The sequence below is a fragment of the Notamacropus eugenii genome, chromosome 2, assembly GCF_028372415.1.
Source record: "Notamacropus eugenii isolate mMacEug1 chromosome 2, mMacEug1.pri_v2, whole genome shotgun sequence".
In the NCBI taxonomy this organism is placed as follows: Eukaryota; Metazoa; Chordata; class Mammalia; order Diprotodontia; family Macropodidae; genus Notamacropus; species Notamacropus eugenii.
In genome coordinates this window covers 316,840,991-316,864,672 of record NC_092873.1, presented here as the reverse complement: position 1 = coordinate 316,864,672, position 23,682 = coordinate 316,840,991, and the positions used below count along the sequence as shown (strand labels likewise).

At 40.3% G+C, this 23,682-nt stretch overlaps 1 protein-coding gene across 4 annotated transcripts in view; it reads right to left on the bottom strand.

Moving 5' to 3' along the window:
- The window catches only part of GAS7 (growth arrest specific 7), a 282,359-nt gene extending 261,523 nt beyond the window's left edge, over window positions 1-20,836 (bottom strand). For 3 of the 4 annotated variants that reach the window (XM_072645087.1, XM_072645088.1, XM_072645089.1), the window contains exon 1: window positions 19,138-20,836. In XM_072645087.1, coding sequence (XP_072501188.1) covers window positions 19,138-19,320 — 183 coding nt within the window. In that variant the 5' untranslated portion in view covers window positions 19,321-20,836. Of the gene's footprint in view, window positions 1-18,199; window positions 18,222-19,137 lie in introns of those variants that run through there. The other variant, XM_072645096.1, reaches the window with a different exon arrangement.
- Window positions 20,837-23,682: the final 2,846 nt, after the last annotated feature.

Genomic DNA, 23,682 nt, shown 5'->3' with positions numbered 1-23,682 from the left:
CCAGAGGTCATTACAAATGCTACATAAGTACCCTCTTTGTTATTTAGATATCTTTTCATCACCACAAAGATCTGTAACTAAGGCAAAACAACTAGGGCTTTGTTTCAGGAAATATGGAGTAGCTGACATTGGGGGACAGAATCCCTCCCTCAAATGACCTGTGACCCACCATGCTGACCCAAAGTAATATAGGTAGTAAGTGGTAAACCCACTGAATCCAGGTCTTATGATTTGAAATCCAACATACTTTCTAAATACATCACACTGACTGAACTTAATGAAATTTGTATAATTGTATGGGCCATGGATAAAATGTCAGCTGATAAAGTATTTTAAATTATCTTCTGGTTTTGTTTTTTTTAACACATTTCAGTTCAATTTAGTAATTTGGGTAAAGGTTAGAGAAACTCCAAAACACACGTGCAAGTGAGATCTATAATTTTCAGGACCACAGCAAAATCATAGGAGGGGCTCCAGAAACACAGAATTCTCCAACAACACCTCATAGGATGACGATTTGAATAAGCAATTTATATTAAAATTTGTATTAAAAGTCTCAAGAGTAAGGATTCTACACACCTGATTTCCTATCTTCATTAATTATTTTTTCAAAGCACCTTCATTTTTGCATTAAAAATGAGACAATTCAAGTGAGAAAATACACCTCTCTTCTTTCAGAGGTGTAGGATTAGGGGTATATAATACTGGATATAATATCAGAGATATTAGTGTGTTTGGTTTTGCTGAATTATGGTTCTCTTTATTTTTTATTCTTTGTCACAAGGCCTTCTTTGGTAGAGAAGGGAAGGCATATATTCAGAAATTAAAGGGATATAAAGACAAAATATATAAATAAAAATGAATTTTTTAAAAAGGGCTATCAAATAAATCTTGAGGCCTGGAGATGATCATTAAAAGATTTCAAAAAGGTTTCAACTTCTTACAGGAGTAGTACCTAAACTAAGCTAACCTCGCTGCTCAACTGGTCCTTTAGATAATGTTGTAAAAGGGAACACATAACTAGAAATTAGGACACTTGGATTCTGGCTCTTCGTCTTACTATGTGCTTTGAAGCAAATAACTGCACCTCTCTACAATTTCCTGATCTAAAATGAAGGGATTGGATTAGAGCTGAATTTCTTAAACTATGGAGACCTGAAAAATTTGGCAAGAGTAAAAGGTTTCTGAATGTGCATTGATCAAAAATTATTTTCAAATAAAACTCGTAATGAATCCGACATGTTTCTGGCAGTTTACTCATGCTGTGTCTCGAAACTTCACTGCAGCCTTGGTTCTGAACACAAAGCATGCACGCTTTGCACTACACATGCCCATGCAACCCGAAGAAAAGCTGCTGAAACTAGAAAAGGGGCCATCAGAGGAAAAAGCTTAAGAAATCCTCAATTAGAGGATACTTAAGGTTCCTTCTAGTTCTGACATCCTATCATTCTATGATTCTAAAATGTATCAGTGAGGAAGATGTTTACCCATATTAGTTTGCTAAAAGTTAGGAGGACACTGAGGCAAAATAGCTAGGTATGGGCCCTGCCCAGTGAACTCAACACAAAGTACTTCTTACCTTAGGCTTTCATAGGTCAAACACGGTAAAACTAGTGAAGTGGCTAACTCCTTCCAAATTTAGAAAGAAAGATGGCGCTTGTCCCATAAGCCCAGATTTATTGCCAAATACAACTAATGAAGTAGGTGGTATTATTTTGTCCCCACTGTGTTGTGGTTGTTTGTCCTTGGTTCTTGAAAAGGACCTAGACATGAATAAGGTAATATCATGACATGCAAGTGAATTGGATTTAAGTAAGACAGAGCTGTGCAAACTCACCAGCCTCACTTTCTACCCCAGAGCCATCTGGGTCTGGTGGCCAGATATACATCAAGATAACAGGAGATGACTCAGGATGTGGTGGGGAACTTGGCCTTTTCAAGGTAAGGTTTGTAACAGGTTTTGCTTTGACTGAGGCAATGTGATTAAATGATTAAGGTTAGGTAAGAAATGAGGCAGAGAATGGCCTCTTTATCTAATCAAAAAGAAAAAAAAAATCTGATATGGAGGGGAGAACCCTCAGGGTTTCTGGCCAAAATAGAAACAGTTGCTATTTACATTTGTTCTGAGCCAATCAGGGTCTAAACACTGGGTTTGGTAAAGAGAACAAAAACTGAGAGAAGATAAGGACAGAGCAGATAAAGTTTACTAGGAAACTTAGACCTGGGTCTCTTGAAGGGAATGTGAACCCCCACTGGGGAAATATCACCCCAAGAATTGCAGCAAATATAAGCAGGTAATGGATCACTGAGGAATTAGAGGGTCAACCTAGAAGCTGCAGGAACCCACATCAACAGCAGTAAAGAAACAGTAGCAGATTTCCTGGACCATACAGAATTCTGATAAAATTAGAAGCAAAAGGCAAGGAGCATCAAGGGAGAGAGCCACAACTTGCCCCTTACTGGTACTGTGTATTAGGTGCACTGTGTGGTTCCAGGGATAGGGATCAACTCTAGCAATCCTGAATGCTTCCTCCAATATGGAAGCATCAACACCAGGGCAGTACTAAAGTTCAGAGTATTGCACAGACCTCTGAGAGAAGTAGATGGCACCAGATGAATATTTTAACTCTAGAAACATTTAGTGCTTTCTTCTTATGGGAATATTTCTATAAATTTAGAAGACCCCATAGATCCTTGGGAAGTAGAACCTATCCCAAAGAATATTAACTGGTAATAGGCTTGAGTGAAAATGTTTGCATTCCTATGTTAGATTAAGTAAAATTTGTCCTATATTCAATATGCCTTTAGTTTGAGAGTTTACATGGCAGATGAAGGCTCTTTACCCACTTTTTTTTGTGGAAACCTATACATGTCCTAAAATTCAAATGTTCCTAGGTGAATTCAGTGTAAGAACTTAGAGAGGAGAGAGAGATGGGAGAAATACCCTAATTTTTCATCAAAGACTACATAAAGCCAAAATTTCAGTTTGAGGCCACCAATTATAATTATTAGCCAAGTGCTATGACAATAAATTCCAGATTAATTACTGACCAAACTATAGGGCTCAGAGCAGGTAAAGATAGGTGAAAATTCAAATTCTGATCTCAGAAATGCTTGCAAAACAAATACTGATCAAATCTGAATGGTGAGAAGTAAATAAAACAGATCATCATCACAGGACAGCTATGGACAATTTTGGGAGGTGATATGGTGATGTCATCATTCAGGTTAATAGTAAAGCAAGAAATCAATCTGGTAATTGTGCCCGGGGGACAATGGCCACCCAAGTTTCACTCTCTTTGATACCTACATGAACCCCAGCAATAGGACAAATCTCTAAAAAAAAAAAAAAAAACAAGGGCCAGGTCCAGTCTCCTGACTCAGGAAATCATGATAATTTATTTTCAGATTAAGAGTACTTTAAAGATTCATGATGCTATCCACATCCAGAAAACAAACCAACTATGGAGTCTGAATGCAGGTAGAAGCATATTATTTGCTTTTTTTTGTTAGTGTTGTGGTTTCTTCTTTGTCATGGTTTCTCCCATTGGTTCTAATTCTTCTTTACAGCATGACTAATGTGAAAATATGTTTACTATGAATGTATATGTATAGCCTATATCAGACTGCATGCTGTCTTGGGGAGGAGAGAGAAGAGAGAGGGAGAGAAAATTTAGAACTCAAAATCTTATGAAAGTGAATGTTGAAAACTAAAAATTATTTTTTTTAAACAGAATACTTTGAGTTATCAGAATGTGTGTGTGTGAGAGAGAGAGAGAAAGGAAGGAAGGAAGGAAGGAAGGAAGGAAGGAAGGAAGGAAGAAAGGAAGAAAAAGAGAGAAAGAGAGGTATGGGGGATGAGGTGGGTTGGCTATGCAAGTATCCATTCACAATTCCTCATTCACCCCTCTTGTCACCAACAACACCCAATGCTATCTGTATCATAGAGATAGAGCCGAAGTGAATCTCAGTGGCCAACTAGCCAAACCTCTAATTTTACAGATGAGGGAACTATAACCAAGCTAAGTGATGACTAAAGCCATACAGGTAATAAATAAAGGAAGTGAAATCTGAACTGAAATCATCTGTCTTTAGAACCAGAATTTCCCACTAAGCCAAGTTATTTCCCACCTGCAAGGAACCAAACCACCAATCAAAGCCAGAACCCCATACAAATGAGCACCACACTCTAAACAACAATACTATGGAAACTGCTCTGGAAACTGTAGAGGAAACTCAGAGAGGAAGAACTCTGGTATGTTAGGAGCTCTAAAGGCAGTAGCAAAAGTTTAGATTCTGGACCCCTAAGCAAAATTTCTCAGTGTCCAGAAATAAAATTCTTTCCAAAGCCTCCAGACTACACCTACCCTTCCAGGGGTTTATTTCTTAGCCCTCTTCCAACTCTTTCTACCACCCAACACATAGGCACCAAAATAATCTCTTCATAATTACCTAACTTAATGAAATAACCTCTCCTGGAGTCCCTTCTGATTACAGAATGGAACAATTAAAAGTAAATAGTTAGTCTTGAAGTAGTGAGCAACTCATTATGTTGGGGTACCCAATAAACTGGAGATTGCTTCTGGAAGAAAACTGGCCAGCTGAGGGTAGGTGGCAAGGATTGTCCTAAACAGACAGCAATCCTATTCTAAGAATCACAGAACCAATAAATATCATCAGTGGAAGGAATGTGAGACCAACAACTCCAGGGAATTTTGATCTTTTTTTGTCTTTTGTATGTCTTATGTTTTACTCTTTGGTAATTCTCAAAATAATGTTTTTAAGTGTATAAAATAAAACATTATATTCTGAAGGAAACCAATTACACTGAAATACAGTTACCAAATAAAAAAAATTTAAAAATCATGTACCCTGGGTCAGGAATCTCTGATAGACCAATTCCCTTTTTCTTTAGATGAGGACAACATAAGCAACAGATGGGAAAATGGCCAGGGTGAAACAACATGGTCCAGTGTAGGTAGCTAGATATAGTGAGATTTCACCTATTAGGACAGCCTAGCCCTAAACCCAGTGTAGGAATTCCAAAGCTCTGGCTGTCTGGTGGGAAGGTGAAGGAGCAGCAATGGCACATCAGAAAATGGCCAGAGGGAAAAGGTATGGACAGGTCTGAAGCTGGCTAGATAGGATCACTGGAGGTGGAAAGGTGAAACCATCTATTCCATTCTAGTGCCTTCATTTTACAAATAGGGAAACTGAGGCCCAATAAGAATAATCTTTAATAATCTCATTGAGATAAAAAATAATTTCATTTTGTCTTTGTATCAGATACTTAAATGCTTGCTGATTGGTTGGGGGTGGAGTGGGAGGGTGGGTAAATGGTGAGTTTATATAATTCAGAATGAATAGTTATGCCAATATTCTTATTTTTTATGAATGAATGAATGAAAAAAGCATTTCTAAAAATTTACTATATGCCAAACACTGTGCTAAGTACTAAACAGAGACAATCACAGTTCTCAAGGAAATCACATTCTAATTGTATGAGATAAGACATATATGAAGGGGTTCAGCTGTATGGCTGATGAAAAGGCTTGTAGTTCTTATTGTGCAATGGCAATTCAGATGGCAAGGCCCATGGGGCCTTGGGGTACAGGCAGAGCAGAAGTCCAGAGAGCACAGCAGCAGAGGTTATGCAATGCTTGTTGTTGCAGAAGGTATAGCACCAGATCAAATGGTGCTCCACTCTCTGGCTGGGAGGATTTTAATTGGTTATATCTTGCTCATCCAATCCATGTAAGCAGCTATGTTGGCCCCACAGCCAGGCTAGAGGGGTCTGGGTCTATGGTTATTGGAAAGTGGGGAATAGGCGTGAAGGTTAAAGGAGAGTGAGACCTCTGGGCTTACTCCTGAAGTGGTGGTGATGGGGAAGGTCAGAGTAGAGATAGGAAGGGGAAAGAGAAAGGGCGAATTTGCAGAAATGTTAGAGAAAGGGAGTTCCCAGTGGATTTGGACAAGGGGCAAAAGGATTCCTGGAATTAGTTTGTTCTGTGCCCTCTGGCCACTGGGCATTTCTCCAGTAATTTATTTTTTTATAACTATGTCTTCTTTCCCTAAGTAGATTGCAGCCTCCTTGAGAAGAGACATCTGTGCTTTATACATCTTTGTAATACCCAAAAGATGTGCCTAGCACTATGCCTTATCATAGTAGGGGTTCAACTCATCCTTTTAATCAGTTGTTTGACTGCTCTTCTGAAAAAAAGTCATTCAAGCTAGGTTAACTCTATCAAGGTTATCTACTAGAGTAGGCCTGCACAATAAATGACTCACGGACCTTAAATTTACTCTAAAATACAAAGTGTAGCTTTTAAAAATTACTTTTAAAGGTGATTTTGTGAAAATCCAGAATGTACAAATCTAAAGCAATCTATAAATATTATTAAGCACCTACTATTTTATAAGAAACTGGGCAAGAAAACAGGATATAATTACAAATAATCAAATAATCCCTACTCACAACGAGTTTATGTTCTAATGAAGGGTAGAGGGAATCAACAATTACATGTAAAAATATTTGTAGTTTAAACATAAAGTTAATAAGTAAAATGTATATAAAATAGTTAGAATTCAATGTCATTTGAGAGGGAGGGCAATAGTAGTAGGCCTGATGGGGAAAGACTTCACAAAGAAGACAGTGCTTAATCCATATCTTACAAGAAGAGAAATACTCTGTGAGGCAGAGAGGAAGGAGAGAGTAGATGCCAGGCATGGGGAATGAATGGCCAGTGCAAATTAAGAAGGCCTATTTGGCTAGATCACAGAACGTGGGAAATGAAATTATGTTCAATGAGGCTCGAAAAAATAATTGGGATAGGTAGTGTAGGGCTTTCAAAGTTAAACAGAAGAGTTTGCAATTTATCCTAGAGGCAGAAGGAAGCCACTAGAGCTGACTGAATAAGGGAGTGACATGGTCAGAGATCTGTGCTTGAGGAAAATCACATTGCGCCAGACTGACAGAAGTAACGAGAGATGAAGTAGGGACACCAATTAGAAGAAGTCTTTTGAACTAATCTGGGTAAGAGACGATGAGGATCTGAACTATGTTGGTAGCTATGTGAGTAGAGAAAAGGGAAGAGGTCATAAAGATAGAAATGATAACTGTATATATGGGGTGAGGGAGAGTGAAGAAAGAGCATAATGCTGAGATCATGAACCTGAGATATTGGAAGGACAGTAGTGCATTTGCAAAAACTAAGCAAGCAGACGATTTAGAGGGAAAGAGAGAAAGTTCAGTTACGATTATGCTAAATCTGAGATGTCTCTGTGACATCCAGTTTGAGATTTTCAAAAGGAAACTGGTGATTTGGAACTGAAGCTTGTCAGAAAGGCTGGGGTTGGAGCTGGATATAGAGATCAGAGAGTCATCTGCCGAAAAATGATAATTGAACTCATATTAGCTGATGAGGTTACCAAAAGAGAAAGAACAGAGGGAGATGGGAGCACCCACAGTTAGGAAAGATGGATGATGAGCTTGCAAAGGAGGCTGAGAATGAGTAGTCAAATAGATAGGAAGTAAACCAGAGTCTCATTATTACCAAAACTGAGAGGAAAGAGATCCACAATGTCAAATGGAGCAGATAGTGAGAGATTAGGACTAAGCAAAGACTGGTGGATTTGGCAATTTGGATGTTGTACATACACTGGACTCACATTCTTTGTTTCCTTTGAACTGTTTCAATTCTGCTTTGCTCACAGAGAACAGCCCCTTCTCTATTGAGCTAGTGTCTCCCATGTCACACAATCAATTCCAGAGGTTTTAAGAGAGACCTTGAAAGTATCCTTGCATCACTTCTTCTGACCACCATGTGAGCACCTGCCCTGTGTGAGTTCTCCATAAAAGAGTCTTTTTGGCAAGTGTACATTTTGCATTTGAACATCATGGCCAGCCCATCTGAGTTGCACTCTCTGAAGCAGAGTTTGAATGCTTGGCAGTTTAGTTTGAAAAAAGACGTCTGTGTCTGGTATCTTATCCTGCCAGGTGATCTCCAGAATCTTCCTAAGACAATTGCAGGATGCACAAATTTAGAGAATCCTCCTTAAATGTTCACATATTGACACAGACTATTTGTGCCTGACTGTATTGTTAATGTATTTTTTTTTTTTTTGCATAATGGGAAGAACTTTCCCATCCATTAATAGGCTCATGTGACCTACTTGAGTTACAAGGAAGTCTGAGTCACATGAGTATGTTGTGGGAGGAGTTTGCCAAATGGGTGGAACAGGAAGGGTGGATCAGAGCTGAGAGAAAGTTGGACACAGTAGTTAGAGCTGAGGGAGAAAGAGGAAGCAGGCAGTGAGCTGTGAGTGTTCATTTGTGGAAAGGCCCTAGCAAGAGAAAGGTTTGGGGATGGTGGTGCCCCCTGTATTGTTATCGTGTATGGATTTCTTTGTTGCTATGATGGATTTGACTTTCTGGTGTTAGGATGCAACTGTCTGATATTTAAATAAATGTTTTGGTTCTGTCTTCCACATGAAGAGTTTGTTATATTTTGCGATTCAGTATTACACCAGTATATCCATAGCTACTGTAGGCATTGTGAATATCGCATTGGCATTACACTGACCTGTGGTAGAACATTCTGAGCTTGTATTAGTCTGACCAGTCACAGTCAAACACAATGGAATTTGACTCTAGCATAGTGAGGCCATTCTGGTCCTGTTCCAGAATAAAGAACAACCATATACTGGACTCACTCTCCTAACACCAACTAACATTGGCAGGTGTTATCTCCTAAAAGGGGTTACCCTTCTCTCCCCTAAGGGCTCTAGGGGCCCTGAGGAATTGGAGAATTAGTTTCTAGTACTGTAGCTCATGAGACCAGCATGCTCTCCACCTTGATTATCTATGGAGATCATTTATCAGTCAGACAATTAGTTTTTAGAGAGAAATATAAACTAAAGTGGTTTGGTAACAAGAGTTGTCATAAAAAATCTCCCCAAATGACATGCTATCCCACAAGTATATAGATACTGTTGTTTATGTTGTTGTTCAGTCACATCCAACTCTACATGACTTCATGGGGTTTTCTTGGAAAAGATACTGGAATGGTTTGCCATGTCCTTCTCGAGCATATCCCCAATTCATAGATGAGGAACTGAGGCAAATATGGATTAAGTGACTTGCCCAGGGTCATGCAGTTAGTAAGCATATGAGACTGGATTTGAATTCAAAATTTCCTGACTCCAGGCCCAGTACTCTGTCCATTGTACCACTCTATATAGATACAGAGTTCATGAAAAATGCGCTCAAACATAGAAATATCAAATGACAAAGGAATAACTCAGTTCCTAGAAGTATGTTTATTGGAGTCCTTCATATGTTCCTCTTAAGTTATGGTAATAACTTTCCACTATGCTCCTTATAGAATCCAAAAGGTGCCCCTTCTCAGCATTTATCTAGCTTGTCCTTAGCTCCTGAAGCAAATTTTGCCTCCACTCACTACTGTTCCTGAGATACATGTAGAAAGCAAATAAAAAGTCCAAATCCTCCCACCATTCAAAGTCCACAAATTCATCCTATGGTCAAGGGGATGGGGTGAGGAGATAAAGTCTCTTTCCCTCCCAAATAGTTCTCTCTCAAGACCTTGCCTGGAACAGATCTCTCCTCTAAGTTTCTGGGCACTTAAAGTACCGAGCTCTTGAATTACTTTTCTTTAAAAAAAAAAAAAAAAGATTTATTTTCTCCCCCTCCCAGCTACACACACACACACACACACACACACACACACACACACACACACACACACACACACACACACACACCTCAAAACGAAGAAAAAGAAAAAGAAAAACAGATATGCATAATCATGGTTTTCTACATTATAGCTAATACACTGGGCATGATAAGGCATACATTAGCTTAATGCCTTTAATTGACTGATTCGGCAGATATATTCTCACCAGATAAAGGTACCAAGGGTAGAGAAATTTATTTGTTACTCTAAGTGGGAGTATAGTGATTAATAGACTGAATGACCACACACATACACCTTTACAAAGAGATAAATGGCAACTTTAGAAAGAACACTTTGAATTGAATGAAAAGATTAGAAGACAGAATGAGTAAGAGGAGAGAAAATGGAAGCATTTGAGAAAATTTAAAAAAAATCATAGATATAGGGTGACAAAATAGTCTAATGAAAGTTACTAAGTAGGACTCTTGAGAGGCAATATATTCATTCTAATAATTCATTCATTCAAGTGTTTAATGAATTAAATGTCTATGTACCATGTACCTACTGGGATATAAAGACCAAAAAATAAAATATTTCCTGCCCTCAAGAAATTTCATTCTATTTGGAGAAAACAAAAAGTATCCAGAAAAATACATATATAATTATTCCTTCCATATCACCAGGGTTAGGGACTTTTGCCCCCTCAAACTGGAAAACCTGCGTAAAATTTTTTGACCCTCTCTTCATACCAGCTTTGTGGATTTCCTTCTCTTTTTTCTTGATATCATACAATATTGTGCATGTGTTTTATTCATTTCTGAGTTTCTAAACTTTTTTCTGTGTTGTCTGCTGGCCTTCATGTGCTGTTTGTGACTTCTGCCAAAAATTCCCATTTAATTTCTTATGCTGACCTGCAATATTTTGAAACCATGATGAGGAAGGGAGAATATACATACAAAGTTACGGTGGGGAGGGAGTAGGGCATCAGCAGCTGGGGAGATCACCATAAGCTTCCTGTGAGAGGTGTCACTTGAGCTAAACCTAGAGATTCTACTGGGGCAGAAGTGAGAAGAGAGAGGCATAGAGGCAGGCATAGGGGATATCCTGCAGAAAGGAAGAGAGACAGATGGAGTGACTAGTCTGACTACATGTCTCCCCTGCTTAAGGAATAGCAAGGAGGCCAATTTGATTGGAATGTAGAGTGTGTGAAAGACAATAATGTACTTTAAGCCTAAATAGGTTGTCTAAAGCCAAGTTGTGACAGACTTTAAATGCCAAGCAGAGAAATGTGTATTTAACTCCAGGGTTGAGAAGGAACCACTAAAGTGTTCTAAGGAGGAAAGTGACATGGTCAGACCTGTGCTTTAGGAAGTCTGGTTTAATATCAATGGGCATGATGGATTAGGCAGAGAGTGGAGGCTGGGAGACCAATTAGGAAGCTGCTACAATACTCCAGTGAGAGGCAAGATGGGCCTGGACTAAGTTGGTATCTTTACAGGAGGAAAGGTGGAGACAATTGCTGCAGAGGTGGAATTGATATCACTTGGCAACTGATTAACTATGAGGGATAAAGGGAAAATGGAGAGTTGAAGGTGACTCAGAGGGTCCTCTAGGGTGGCATCTTGGGTGATGAGAAGTGGCGATATTCTTCACTGAAAGAAGGAAGTAAAAAAGACAGCAGAGTTTTGGTAGGAAAGATGAATTCTATTTGGATATGTTGGATTTGAGATGCTTATGAGATATCTGCTAGAGATTTTTGACAAGCAGTTTGAGACACAGAACTACATGTCAAGAGGCTAGAATAAATATATAGACCTAGGAGCTATCTGCGTGAGGATGATAACTGATGGTAGCTGTTTGGAACTGATCTCACCAAGAGACAGAAGACATAGGAGATGGGCCACAGTGGATAATTACTTAGTAAATGAATCCAATGAGTGACTAATCAGGTAAGAACCAGAGGAAAGGAAGGTCACCAATGGAGAAGAAAATGTTTTGGAAAAGGGAGTGGTTAACAATGTCAGATGTTCTCGAGAAGAATGAGAACTGAGAAAAGGAAATCAGATTTGGCAATTAAGAAAGCATTGTGGTAACCTTGGAGAAAACAGTTTCAGCTGGGTGATGGGAAGCCAGATTACAAAGGGTTCCAAAATGAGTAGGAGCTGAGAAAGTGGAGGCAATGAGTGTAGGTTTTTTTTTTCTAGGAGTTTGAAAGAGAGGAGAGAGAGAGAGTTTAAAAGTCAAGTAGGGATTTTTTTAAAGATAGGGTAGATTTGGACATGACAGAAGGAAGTCAGTGGATAAAGATTGATTAACAATTAGAGAAAAAAGATTACATGATTAAAGAGTCAAACTCCTGGAAGATGAGAGTATCAAAAAAAATGAGAGCTTGAAATGAACCTGGGAGATCATCCAATACAAAATGATTTTATAGGTGATATAAATAAGACTTAAATGACTTGCTCAAGACTGTACTTAGAAAGTGACAATGCCAAGATCTGAATGGGTAAGTGTCAAGGGTACGGTCAAGGGTAAGTGAACAAGCATTGACAAGGTAAAGTCATTCTCCTCCTCTGAGACTGAAACAAAGGAGGAAAGATTTGGAGATGATGTTGAGAAGACAGACCCTCAGTTTGTTCAGTGAAATATTGAGCAAGATATTTTGCTAAGAGGGAGAATGGAAGTTTGAGGAGAAAGTTTTGAACAAATGCTATGCAGTAAAAGTACTGCAGTGAAGCAGTGAAGGCCTATTAAGATGAAAAAGTTGAACCTTACATTCAAAATTCTGAAGGAAGAAAAGTTAAGGCCAGAGCAAGATGCTCTGGGAAACTGTTAGGTTGAACACCTGACAGTTTCAGTAGTATAGGCATGAGAGAAATGAAAAGGAGATCAGAGTTTATGGTCAGATAGAGGAGTTTCAGTTATGGATCGTAGAGACAGAACAACTGTGAATGATAATGGGATCAAGGGTATGACTGTCTTTGTGTATTGCCAAAGTTGGGTTGAGGGTATAGATCCCGGGAGTTGAAAGTGATGACCTAGAAAATGGCTATTTAAGGAAATAACATGCAAAATAAAGCCTTTGAGTATAAGGGCAAGAGTTGGGGTAAAGACTGTGAGCCAGATATTGAAGTAACAAACCAGAACCTTCAGGGCATAGTCAACAAGATCTGGATAGTATCATATATCTGGATATAATAAACCTCAAAGTGAGGAAGTTAGATGATAGTGAGATGATGCAGTAGACAATGCAATAAATAGAGTGCTGGACCTGGATTCAGGAAGATCAAAGTTCAAATCTAGCCTCAGACAAAAGGCTTCTTGACTCTGGCCAAGCCACTTAATTTCTGTCTACCTTGGAGTTGTTGTAAGGATAAAATTTCTACAAAGCACTTTGTAAACCTTAAAGCATGATATAACTACAACTGCTGATGTGGCTGTTGAGATGCAGGATGCATACCTATTCCTCTTCCTGGCTCAGGGTGCCATGAGGGCATGAGTATATTAAATGCTGGAAAAGATGTCTAAGGATACAGTGTGTTCTGGACAGGGTGAGAATGGGAGAGGTACCCAGGTCTCCATTACTTCAAGGAGATGGAAGAGGTCTATTATAAATGACAGTTTGTCGGGGCAGCTATATGGCACATGGATAGAGCAGTGGCCCTGGAGGCAGGAGGACCTGAGTTCAAATCTGGCCTCAGGCATTTACTAGCTGTGGGACCATAGGCAAGTCACTTAACCCTGATTGCCTCAAATGAATGGCAGTTTGTTAATAGACCTTTCATAGGAAACAATGAAAGGGGGGAAATGGAGGGGAATATGGACAAGAGAGAGGTAGAGATGATATAGATAGGTAGAAGGGAATAGGGAATGGTACCAGAAGAAGTAAACTTCTCCCTAGGCAGCTTGTGACTTTGAATCATAGGAATTCAGAGTGGTAGCCCACTCTTCCCAACAGAAATGGTAATGATGTTTGATCATCACTCCCTAAGGTGAATGGTGCTGTCTAAGGAAGAAGTCTAAGACTAGGGTGAGCCTGAGTCTGCAGGCCTAGCTGGTTAGTGAGAGTTGAAGCCACAGTAGGTTTACTCACAACCCAGTTATCAGCCAAGGCAGTTCTGCCACCAGTGGGACTCTTCAAGGATCCTTTTTTAATCTAAATGAAATAATTAATCTCACGAGTTTGTATTTTGTTTTTGACCATTTTTGACTTTTAACTGTTTTTGATCAAAAACCATTTATTACCAGATTAGTCACTCACCTTATTACAAAATCGCAAAATTTATCTGACTTGGATGCAAATGACTTTTGGCTATACATATACATATACATGAATCTGTTCTCAAAGGACAGAAGGTCACTTTTCTGGGGCTCAGGTTCTTCAGTCAGATGAGGGACTTTGAGCTCTCCACTTCTAAATATTCAGTCCTGTGATAGATATGCCTCTCCCACCAAAAAAATGTGCTACAGGTTCTTAGACAGGATCCCAGGATTTAGAGATGGAAGAGACGTCAGTGATGGAAATAAAAGGCCCAGAGAGAAGTGATTTGTCCAAGGTCACGTTCTTTCTATCACACCTCCATACCTTTATATATTCTTTTAGTAGATCAAGGATGGATAATTTAATCTTGTGATTGTCTTTACTGACACATATCTCAGCATTACTACTATCCTTTACTAGATAATCTCTGAGAGCTGATATGATTGAAAGAATTTATCACCCATTTACCAACTTTCTGGTGATGAAGCCCCCTTCGAATGTAGCTGTTCGAGTGTTCAGAAAATAGACATACAGTGAGAAGTATGCTGGTTAAAGTTCTCCAAAAGAAACAGTACTTGCAAAAAAATAGTACTTGCAATACACTTTTAAATTTAATCTCCATCACTGTAAATCTAGACAACAAAACAAGCCTTGATTGGTAGCATTTACTGATTTCTGAGGTGTAAATGCTCAAGCTGAAAATTTAACAATTTCCTCAAGAAAGCTTCAATACATCCCTGCTACAGTCCTTTATCATGGTCCAAATTAAAGCTTTTCTTGTATGTCTTATGCTGGCTGTTCTTGGTTTGTTTCATATTACTTCCCCTTGGTGCCAAAATGGCTCATTGTACAGTTGTAGCTGTCACAGAATAGGTACCCATTGATTTGACTTGATGGTCTGAACCAAAGCAAAGTTTAGGGACTCTGAAACTGAAGAAGCCCTAAGAAACCAACCTCTGATGTCACAACAGTAACCTCACCAAAAGGTCCTGCTAATTCATCCAAGGATATGGATAGCGTTAGATATGCAGGATCAGTTTTTAGACAGAATATATTCCTGAATACCACTTCAATACTATTGACGCAAGGCAAAATCCTGACACTGCATGTAGATTCATCTATTCAGAAACTGCCAAATAAGCAAATAAAGGAGGGAAGATATGAAATTGGTCTTTATTAGTCAGTGATTGCCAAGTGAACAGTATAGACCACCTTATGAGAATCTTTTAAGGGTTCTCAAAATATTTTATTCAACACATGAAATGCCAAATTCAGCTAAACTTGCATGACACTCTCTTGCTGAAAACCAGTAGTTCAACTTGCTAGGTAGAATTATTTTATAGGCTGTGAAAAGGGGTTTTCTGAAATTTTTTGCTGGGAAAGCAAAAATGTTTAGCTCTACCACTGCTAGGAATTAGGAAGGAAGCATCTGGGTTTTCCTGATGCAGTGGAAGTGTTCTAGAGTTGGAGTCAGATGATCTGGGATGGACTTTGTGATCTGACACTAATTAGGTCACCCCTGAGTTTCACTTAGACAAGCAAAGACTTAACAGTATCAACATCTATAAAATGGAGATCATTTTCTTCCCTGTCTACCTCGCAAAATCATTATACGGATGAGAGAAAACAACATCTGAGACCACTGTGAAAAGTGATAAATAAATGTAAGTTAATTTTAATTATTAAAAGTGACAGAAAAATACTAAATAATTCCTAGCTAAATACAGAGAAGGGTGTCTAATGAGTTTGGATTCAGTGAAACAGGTTACAAGAAAAACAGCTTGGGGCTCTCTGACAGAGAACTAGGCAAAAAAAAAAAAATCGTGTTCATTGCATGTAGTAACAATCTCATTTATTCTGCAAAAGTCAGGGATACCTCACACTTGTTGCTAAGCTAAGGGCTTTTCTGTAAAGAGTACAGAGAATAAGCATGAAATTGATGATTGCTACTTTAATGTCCACTGGAGTAGGCAGCTGGGAAATTGACACAAATGATAGGCCAGTTTGGCCTGTAGGAATCAGTTAAGATGGCAGGCTAACCTTGTTCCAGAAAAGTGGGGTTTTCCACAGGCATCAGAAACCTAAACCAAAGTGATTTGTCTGAGTACACAAGATGGAAGAAAACTGTGTATATATTTCAATGACAATCATCTACACAGTTATAAACATTACAAAGAGAACCTTTTTTGAACATAGGTTTGGACAGAGGTGGACATCCATATTTTCTATAAGAGATATACAATATATCACACTGTACACAAGAAACATAATTTGACCCAGAGTTCAACTAAATGTGCAATATAATGAAATGCTTCATCCATTCACCCATAAATTATTTGAACAAAGCACTATAGAAACAAATTATAGGAATAAAGCAAATACTAAAACAGTTCAGAGAACATTCTGCGGGTTAAATAATACTTTGTAATGATTCAGCCCAGATTTGCCTCGAGAAAGCTGCATAGGTAGTCTTACTATATAACACCAATATGGATTGCTTTTGTATGAAAATTTGGGGAATATAGTACAGTGAAGAAGGAACATTTGTTTCTGGGCCAGTTAGTGTCCCCAAATTGGACCACCTGTGTGTAAACAAATAAGGTATTAAAAAATCAATTCCAAACAAGCCAGCAACTTCCCTAGTGTAGACTGCTGCTACCAATGGGCTCTGTCATTCTCAGATTAGCAATATCCTTCAGAAATAAAACTCCACGAGTCTGAACTAATGGTACACTATAGTGACAGTGAACAAATTCACTAGTTTCACACCTTCTTAAAACAAAGTTCAGGTCAGAATGAAGTAAAGAAAGCCTTGTCAGAAGCTACCTTGATCAGGTCAGTCTTCTGCTAACCAAATTTCAACATGAATATTTCCCTGAAAGGTATAGGATCCATGGGCCTCTAAGAAGGTTTTTCAGAAACAGGGAGATTTGGCACTGATTTTCATAAGATAAGAGAGATACATTATCACTTTGTGCCATAGTCAGGGAGGGGAAACTATGAGGATGAGGAACCCCTCAAATTCCAAAATTTCTTTATAAGTTACATGCTTTCCATATTACAATAAAAGAAACAATATTATGTGTCACTGATGTCATTTGAACCATAAGGAAATCATTCATTCATTCACCAAATATCAAACACTGGTATAAGTATACTGTAGGAGATACAGTAACATAAATATGACATATGCATGTCAAAATACAATTGCCTTCAAAATATAGTGTAAACATGTTTCTAAAAAGGGACCCTGCTAACAGATTATGCAACCCCTTGCCCCCAAACAGCAGTAGAACTACCAAACTTCATTAGTCACTTGTTCAAAATAAATTCTCATTATTAATGTGGAACTGTACTGAATGAGTACACATATTCTAGTTTTCTCAATGTTTCTGTACGACATTTGGCATGCTGCTAATGGGAATTCTGTAATATTAGCATCCCAGACAGAAAGAGGCCTCGGAGGTATATTTGGACATATATCCTTATTTTACAAAAGAATTGACAAAGGTTCAGAAAGGTTAACCAAGTCCTCCATGGTCACACAAATGTCTTTGCTAAGAACATGGCTCAAATCCCGGTCCTTTGAAGTTTGTATCTCATTGATTCATTAATTGGTAGTGGTGCGAATGATCCCTGAATTTAGTCAACTACTGGACAGTAGTTAATGATGACGGTAACTGACTTTTGTATAGTTCTTTAATTTTTCAAAACATCTTACATATATTATTTCCTTTCATCATGTACCCCATTTTGCAAATCTTAAAAAATTTCATGTTCACAGCATTCCCAGGATGTGTTTTTCAAATCAGAATGATCTGATGAAAGTCATCAAACTGTGCTGAAGGACAAGAGCATGGAATTTGGATTCAGAAAACATAAATTCGATTCCTAGTTCTGCTAGTTACCACTTGTGTAGCCTTCTGCAAGTCAATTTATCTCTCTGAGCCTCAGTTTCCTTCTCTGTAAGATGAATGTTGGATTGGGCATTTTCTAAAGCCCCTTCCTTTTCTAAATCCTACATCCTGAAGGGGGAGGGGAGTGTGGGTGACAGAATTCTGATCTAACTTCCGAAATAATTTTATCTCATTCCCTTCCTACATCCGTGGCCATAAACCAGTGAGTAATTAGGGCGAAATAGAAGAGTTGGATTCTTAAGTACCACTAAACAACAAACAGGGGAACTCTACTCAGCTGGAGTTAACAGTGGCTTATTAATGTTAAAAGTAACTTGGTGTCCACTTACCACCCCACGAGCAAGTCACTTCCGCGCTCTGGGTCTAGGCTGGTTCTTTCTTTGGGAGGAAGGACAGAATGGGTTGGAACGAAGTGTCTGGGGACTAGGATTCCACTGCTTGTGATGATTATTCCTTAGATAATGCCTGCTGGATGAGCTCCAGATGGGAAGCTATAACTACTGAAGCTTGTGACTCTCCAGCACCAAACAAGCCTGTAACTCACAACCTAGCCCTCCAACACCCACTCTGAGGCACTGGGAATTTGGAGGCCCATTACTTGTTCTCTGGCAGGCTGTGCACTCCTCTCCACTATGAGGTTTGGTCTTTCCCACATCTCCCAGAAAGTCCTACCGCAAATCTCCAAAAGTCTGTTCCTTGGAAGAGTTCTGACTGGAGAAAACCCAAACCGGACTCAAGGAAGCTGTCCGGGTCCCGAACTCGGAATTTTAAGTTTTCACTTCACTCAGTAGGTTAGCCCAAAAAAGCAGGAAGGAAGGAGAGAACTTAAGAGGAGAGAAAAGAGGAAGAAGGGCACTGTGTGTGTAGAAGAGAAGCAAAGTGGGAGTGAGGACAAGGCTCTAACGCTGCACACCATTCCCAAGACGCAGAAAAGCGCTGCAGGGGGTTTGGAGAGGAGCGGGCTGCATTCCGTTCCCTCACCCCACTTAGCTCCAGTTTCCCACCCCCTACTCCTGTCCCCTAATGCAAATCTCTAAGTTGGTCAGGCAGGAACTGACCAAGGAAGGCACTGTGCCCAAACACACCCCCAGCAGTACCTCTTCTGGCTACTGGCACATCCTTACACTGGCACTCACAGTAGTGGCGTGGTTGGTGCTGTGCCATCCTCGAAACTGGCCTCGGATTTGGGTGGAAATAGGGAGATTGGTTCTCTGTCCCGCTAGATAGGGCCCTTTCACCCCACCCTCGCCCAGCCCCGCATCCTTACCTCTAGCAACTGCACATAGCTTGCGGGAAACCAGCCACGGAGTCCGTCCTCCTTCTGTCCTTCCCACCAGCCGCCGTCCGGGACTTGCAGCACCGTGAGCACCTCTCCGGCGTCGAAGCGTAGCCCCTGGCGGTGCCGCTCCCCACTGAAGGGGTACAAAGTCTGGCAACGAGAGCCGGACATGGCCCTGCTGCCTGGGGCTCACAGTGCAGCCTGCATTGCTCCCCAGCCCCGGGCAGTGAGCGGCAGGGCACTGCAGCCGAAGCCCTAGGCGAGGAGCTTCCTTTGGAGCCCTAGCAGGTACGGGCTCTGACAACGCCTGGGTCCCAGGCTCCACAGGTTCCCTCTGCCTCACGGTCCCGATGGCAGATGCTGTCCTTCTCGGGCTCGGTGCTTAGCTGGGCGTTGGGTCTGATTTCTAAGACCGGGAAGGGAAGGGAGGGAAGAAAAGGAGGTGGAGAAGAGAAGAGGACTCCGGCGTGGAGCTGGAGCTGGAGCTGGGTGGCCGCACTCGGTGACGCCCCCGGGCTGGGCTGCCTCTGAGCTCACAGCTTCGAGCTCCCGGCTTCGCTCGGGAGGGGGCGGGGCCGAACAGTAGGAGCCAGAGCTGATTCGGGGCTAGGGCTCCTAGAAGAACTTCCCAGGGACCTGGAACCCGGGCTGGAGCGCACAGCGGACGTAGCCGGGGCTTCCCTACCACGCGGAAATACGCAGCTCTCCCGAGAGGTGTGTCCCAAAACTGCTCTGGAGAGCAGGGGCTGCTCTTGAGGCCCTGCGGAGGATCATCAGGCTGAGGAGGGACCTGGAGAGAAGGGACCTGGAGAGAAGGGACTAAGCACACCCAGATAGCGGGCAGGGCACACAGATTGGGCGGTGGAGGGGAGGGGAGCGAAACTGCGGAGTGTTGGCTAAGCCGTAATGACAGGGAAGCATTGTCCCTTTTGGAGGAATCAGTTGGCTCCAGTTGGAAGTCCTCTCCCTTCCAGTCAATTTTTTAAGGGTCTCATACTAGTTTCCAAAATCTCATTAATGCAAAATCCTCGCATACAGGAGGTGAATTGAACACTTAGATGGAGGCGATGGGCACACCCACTATACACTACAGGGGCTGAGCATACCCTCAAGGAAACTATCTGTTGTAATGGGGAGTGGAGGGGGAATGCTGGATTTGGAATCAGAGGACCTGGAGTAAGATCACATCTCTGCCACTTGTGTGATCCTGTGAAAGCCACTTAACTTCTCCAGATTCAGTTTCCTTATCTGTACAGTGAGAAGGTTGGACTAAATCACCTCTGGATTCGACTAAATCACCTCTAAGGTCTAGCGCTAAATATCACTGATTCCAAGACTTAGTATAATACAAAGAAGCAGATCATAAATTTAAAGCCTGAAACAGTCAGGTAGGTTAAGAGATTTGCCCAAGGTGGCGTTGGTAGGTAAGTGGCAGAGACAAGATTTCATCCTAGATCCTTTGACACCAGAGTCATTGTTTGTTCCCCTGTGGGAGTGTCAGGGAGAGTAAAACTGAAGAACTAAAGATGCACGAGGAAGTCATAGAGCATTGGATTAAAAATGAGGAGACAGATTCTAGTCCTTTATCTAATTCTATCTAGTCCTTTTAGCATTGAATCCTTCTGGAGCTCTGGTTCCCCTTCTTTGAAAAAAGGGGGTTTGAATGTAAATGGAAAAAAAACAATAAAAAGAAACTAAATGTTAAGTGATTGTAATGAACACGTTTGACTGGAGAGAAGAGGGGGGGAAATCTCCCTCTTCAGAAATGAAAGGTGGGGTGAGCTATAGATTTAGAACATTGTGTAAACTGTCAAATTCCATAGTTGTGTTGAGTAAGTTTTGCTGAAGTACTTTTTTCTTTTTTATTCTTCTGATTTTAAGAGTGTTCCCCCTCCTTTTATATTCACTAAACTGAAAACTTTAAGAGGCAAAACCCCAAGTAATGGAAATGTGAAGGTCAGGCAAATGAGTAAAGCACTCTCTGAGGCTTGAATATAACTCAACTGCATATGAAGACTCTGGGGAATTCAAAGTGGAGAGACTTCTACTAATCTTAGGCTAGGAGTTGTTGAGCAAATTAGTACTCTAGCTGAATGATTGTTACCTCAGATTGAAACCTGAAAAAGACTTTAGCTTTAAAAAGGCGAGGTCTTCCACTGCATCCGGGGCCATCACCAGTCATCTTGACCTATGTCTTACCACGGGGCTTCAATGGCTCTGGAGGAGGGAGTGAGGCTGATGACTCTGTGCAGCTCTGCGTCATTTAAATCCAATTCACTTGCTAGTCAGAACGTCAGCCTGCTAATGTCATTGGTCCTCTTCCAGAAGGAATAACATACACCAATAATTCTAGCTAAAAAGAGTACTGTAACACTACAGCTAAAGACAGTACTATACAATCCAGTCAAGTCTGTGACTTAAGACAGTGACAGCTGAAATGATTAAACCCGGGGATCCAGCAAATCAGTCCATCCAGCTAAATCCTGAGAAAGATACAGTGTCTCAGCTCAGGTTGACTGTACAGCAACTAGCAACATCCAAGCCCAGAGAGGAGCTAGCTCAGCAGCTCAGTAACTTCCTCAACCCACTTAACAGTGCATTGACATGTCCAGCCAAGGCACCATACCTTATAAAAAGCAAGCCCACTTTCATGCCCTTCAAGGAAATCAGGGATTTGCAGTTCCAGAATTTTAAGTTGTCTTGATCACATAATGTTCCCTACATATATTGCTCACTACCTTCCTCCTTTAAATTGGTGCCCATTCTTCCCCACACACACTCTGCATGTATTTATGGGAGACAATGCCCCCAGGTTTGGGGGGAAATTGCTTTATAACCGCTATTCTTGCAAAGCCACTTGAATAAATATCTTCATTAAAGGGCTGAATATAGTGACTGATTGTTTTAGATTTTTTATAGACAATCATGGTTAAGTGACTTGTCCAGGCTCACACAGCTAGTAAGTGTCTGAGGCAAGATTTCAACTCAGGTCCAAAGACTCCAGGTCTGGTGCTCTATCTACTGCACCACCTAGCTGACCCCTGGCTGATTTGTAGTGAAAGCACACTGCTACAGATAAGGAGGATAGGGTTACCTCTAGAACTTTAGGAGTAGTAATATTCATCTGTTTGGGTACCCAACCTAGTTGGTGAAGTGAGCTTACAGTCACAAGGGTTGGCTCCCTGAGTTGGTGGTTGGGGAGCAAATTATTCTGAAGTAACAGTTATGTAAAAACAAATGACAATAAAAATTTAAAACAGAGATGAATTGAATGAGATGGTCTCTAAGGTCCCTTGCAGCTGCTAAATGCTGTGATTCTATAAAATAGAAGAAAGGAAAGGCAAAAAAAAAAAAAGTGGACCCTTCATGAAAACTGCAGAGTAAGTCACTTGGGGAGGGTGATTTAAGTAGAAGCAAACTTGGGGTACCATTCTGAAAGGTCCAAGGACTAGGAGCCTGAATAAAGTCTGGCTTAACTCAAGGGCAGAAGGAGGGAAAATCAAGAAGCTGGGCTCTAAAAGGACATAATCTTGTTTTCTCTATTTCTTTATTTCAGCTTTTATTTAACTGGAGAGAAAATGAATTTCAGGAGTCAAATAACTAGCTGTATGATTTTAAGTAAGTCGTTTTAACTTTTTTAGTCTCAGTTTCTTTTCTTAAAAAATGAGGAGGGGGTAATAATATTTACACAATCTACCTCATAGGGTTGCTATGAGGATCAAACAAGAACACGTCATAGAATTTAGATTTAGAGCTATACAAGTGCTTTGTAATAGGATATAAATGTGAGTTCTTCTGTAAGATATTAGCAACTTCATCTTACAAACAGAGGTCCTACACTCATGCTTGCTAGTCAGAGATCAGAAGCAAGCATTTAATTGGAAAGGAAAACAGAAGACATTGAAAAGAGGCATAGTAACAGAAATATAACTTTGAAAGAAATAAATGGGCTCAGTTCTTTCCTTTAAGCCTAAATGCTAACAATATATACGTTTTTTATACCTTCCCAAAATTTCTACTCCATTCAAAGAAAGATTTAAGATGTTACTTCAGATTTGAGATGTTACTTCAGTTGAAGAATATGACATTTTTCCATATGATGGTCACACACATGCACACACACACACGCACACATGTTACACTTGGAAGAAAGAAGTAGTTAGGTATATTCACCAGTGTGTCAACAGTTAGGGATACTTTTATTGTTGAGTTGTGTCTGATTCTCAGTGACCCCATTTGGGGATTTTCTTGGCAAAGGTACTAAAACATTTTACCATTTCCTTCTCCAGCTCATTTTACAGATGAGGAAACTGAGGGTCATACTGTTAGGAAGTGTCTGGGGTCAAATTTCAGCTCAGGTCTTCCCGGAATTCTATCCACTGTGCCACCCAGCTATAGTTATTTTCTAAGGTTTTTCGAACTCTGTACACTAAAAGTATGTGAAATATTCTGAAGTGGGACAGGGAGAAGCGAAGGCCAAAAGTATTGAATGTTTTGTGGTACAACTTCTGCATACCCATCTTTTTCATTGAA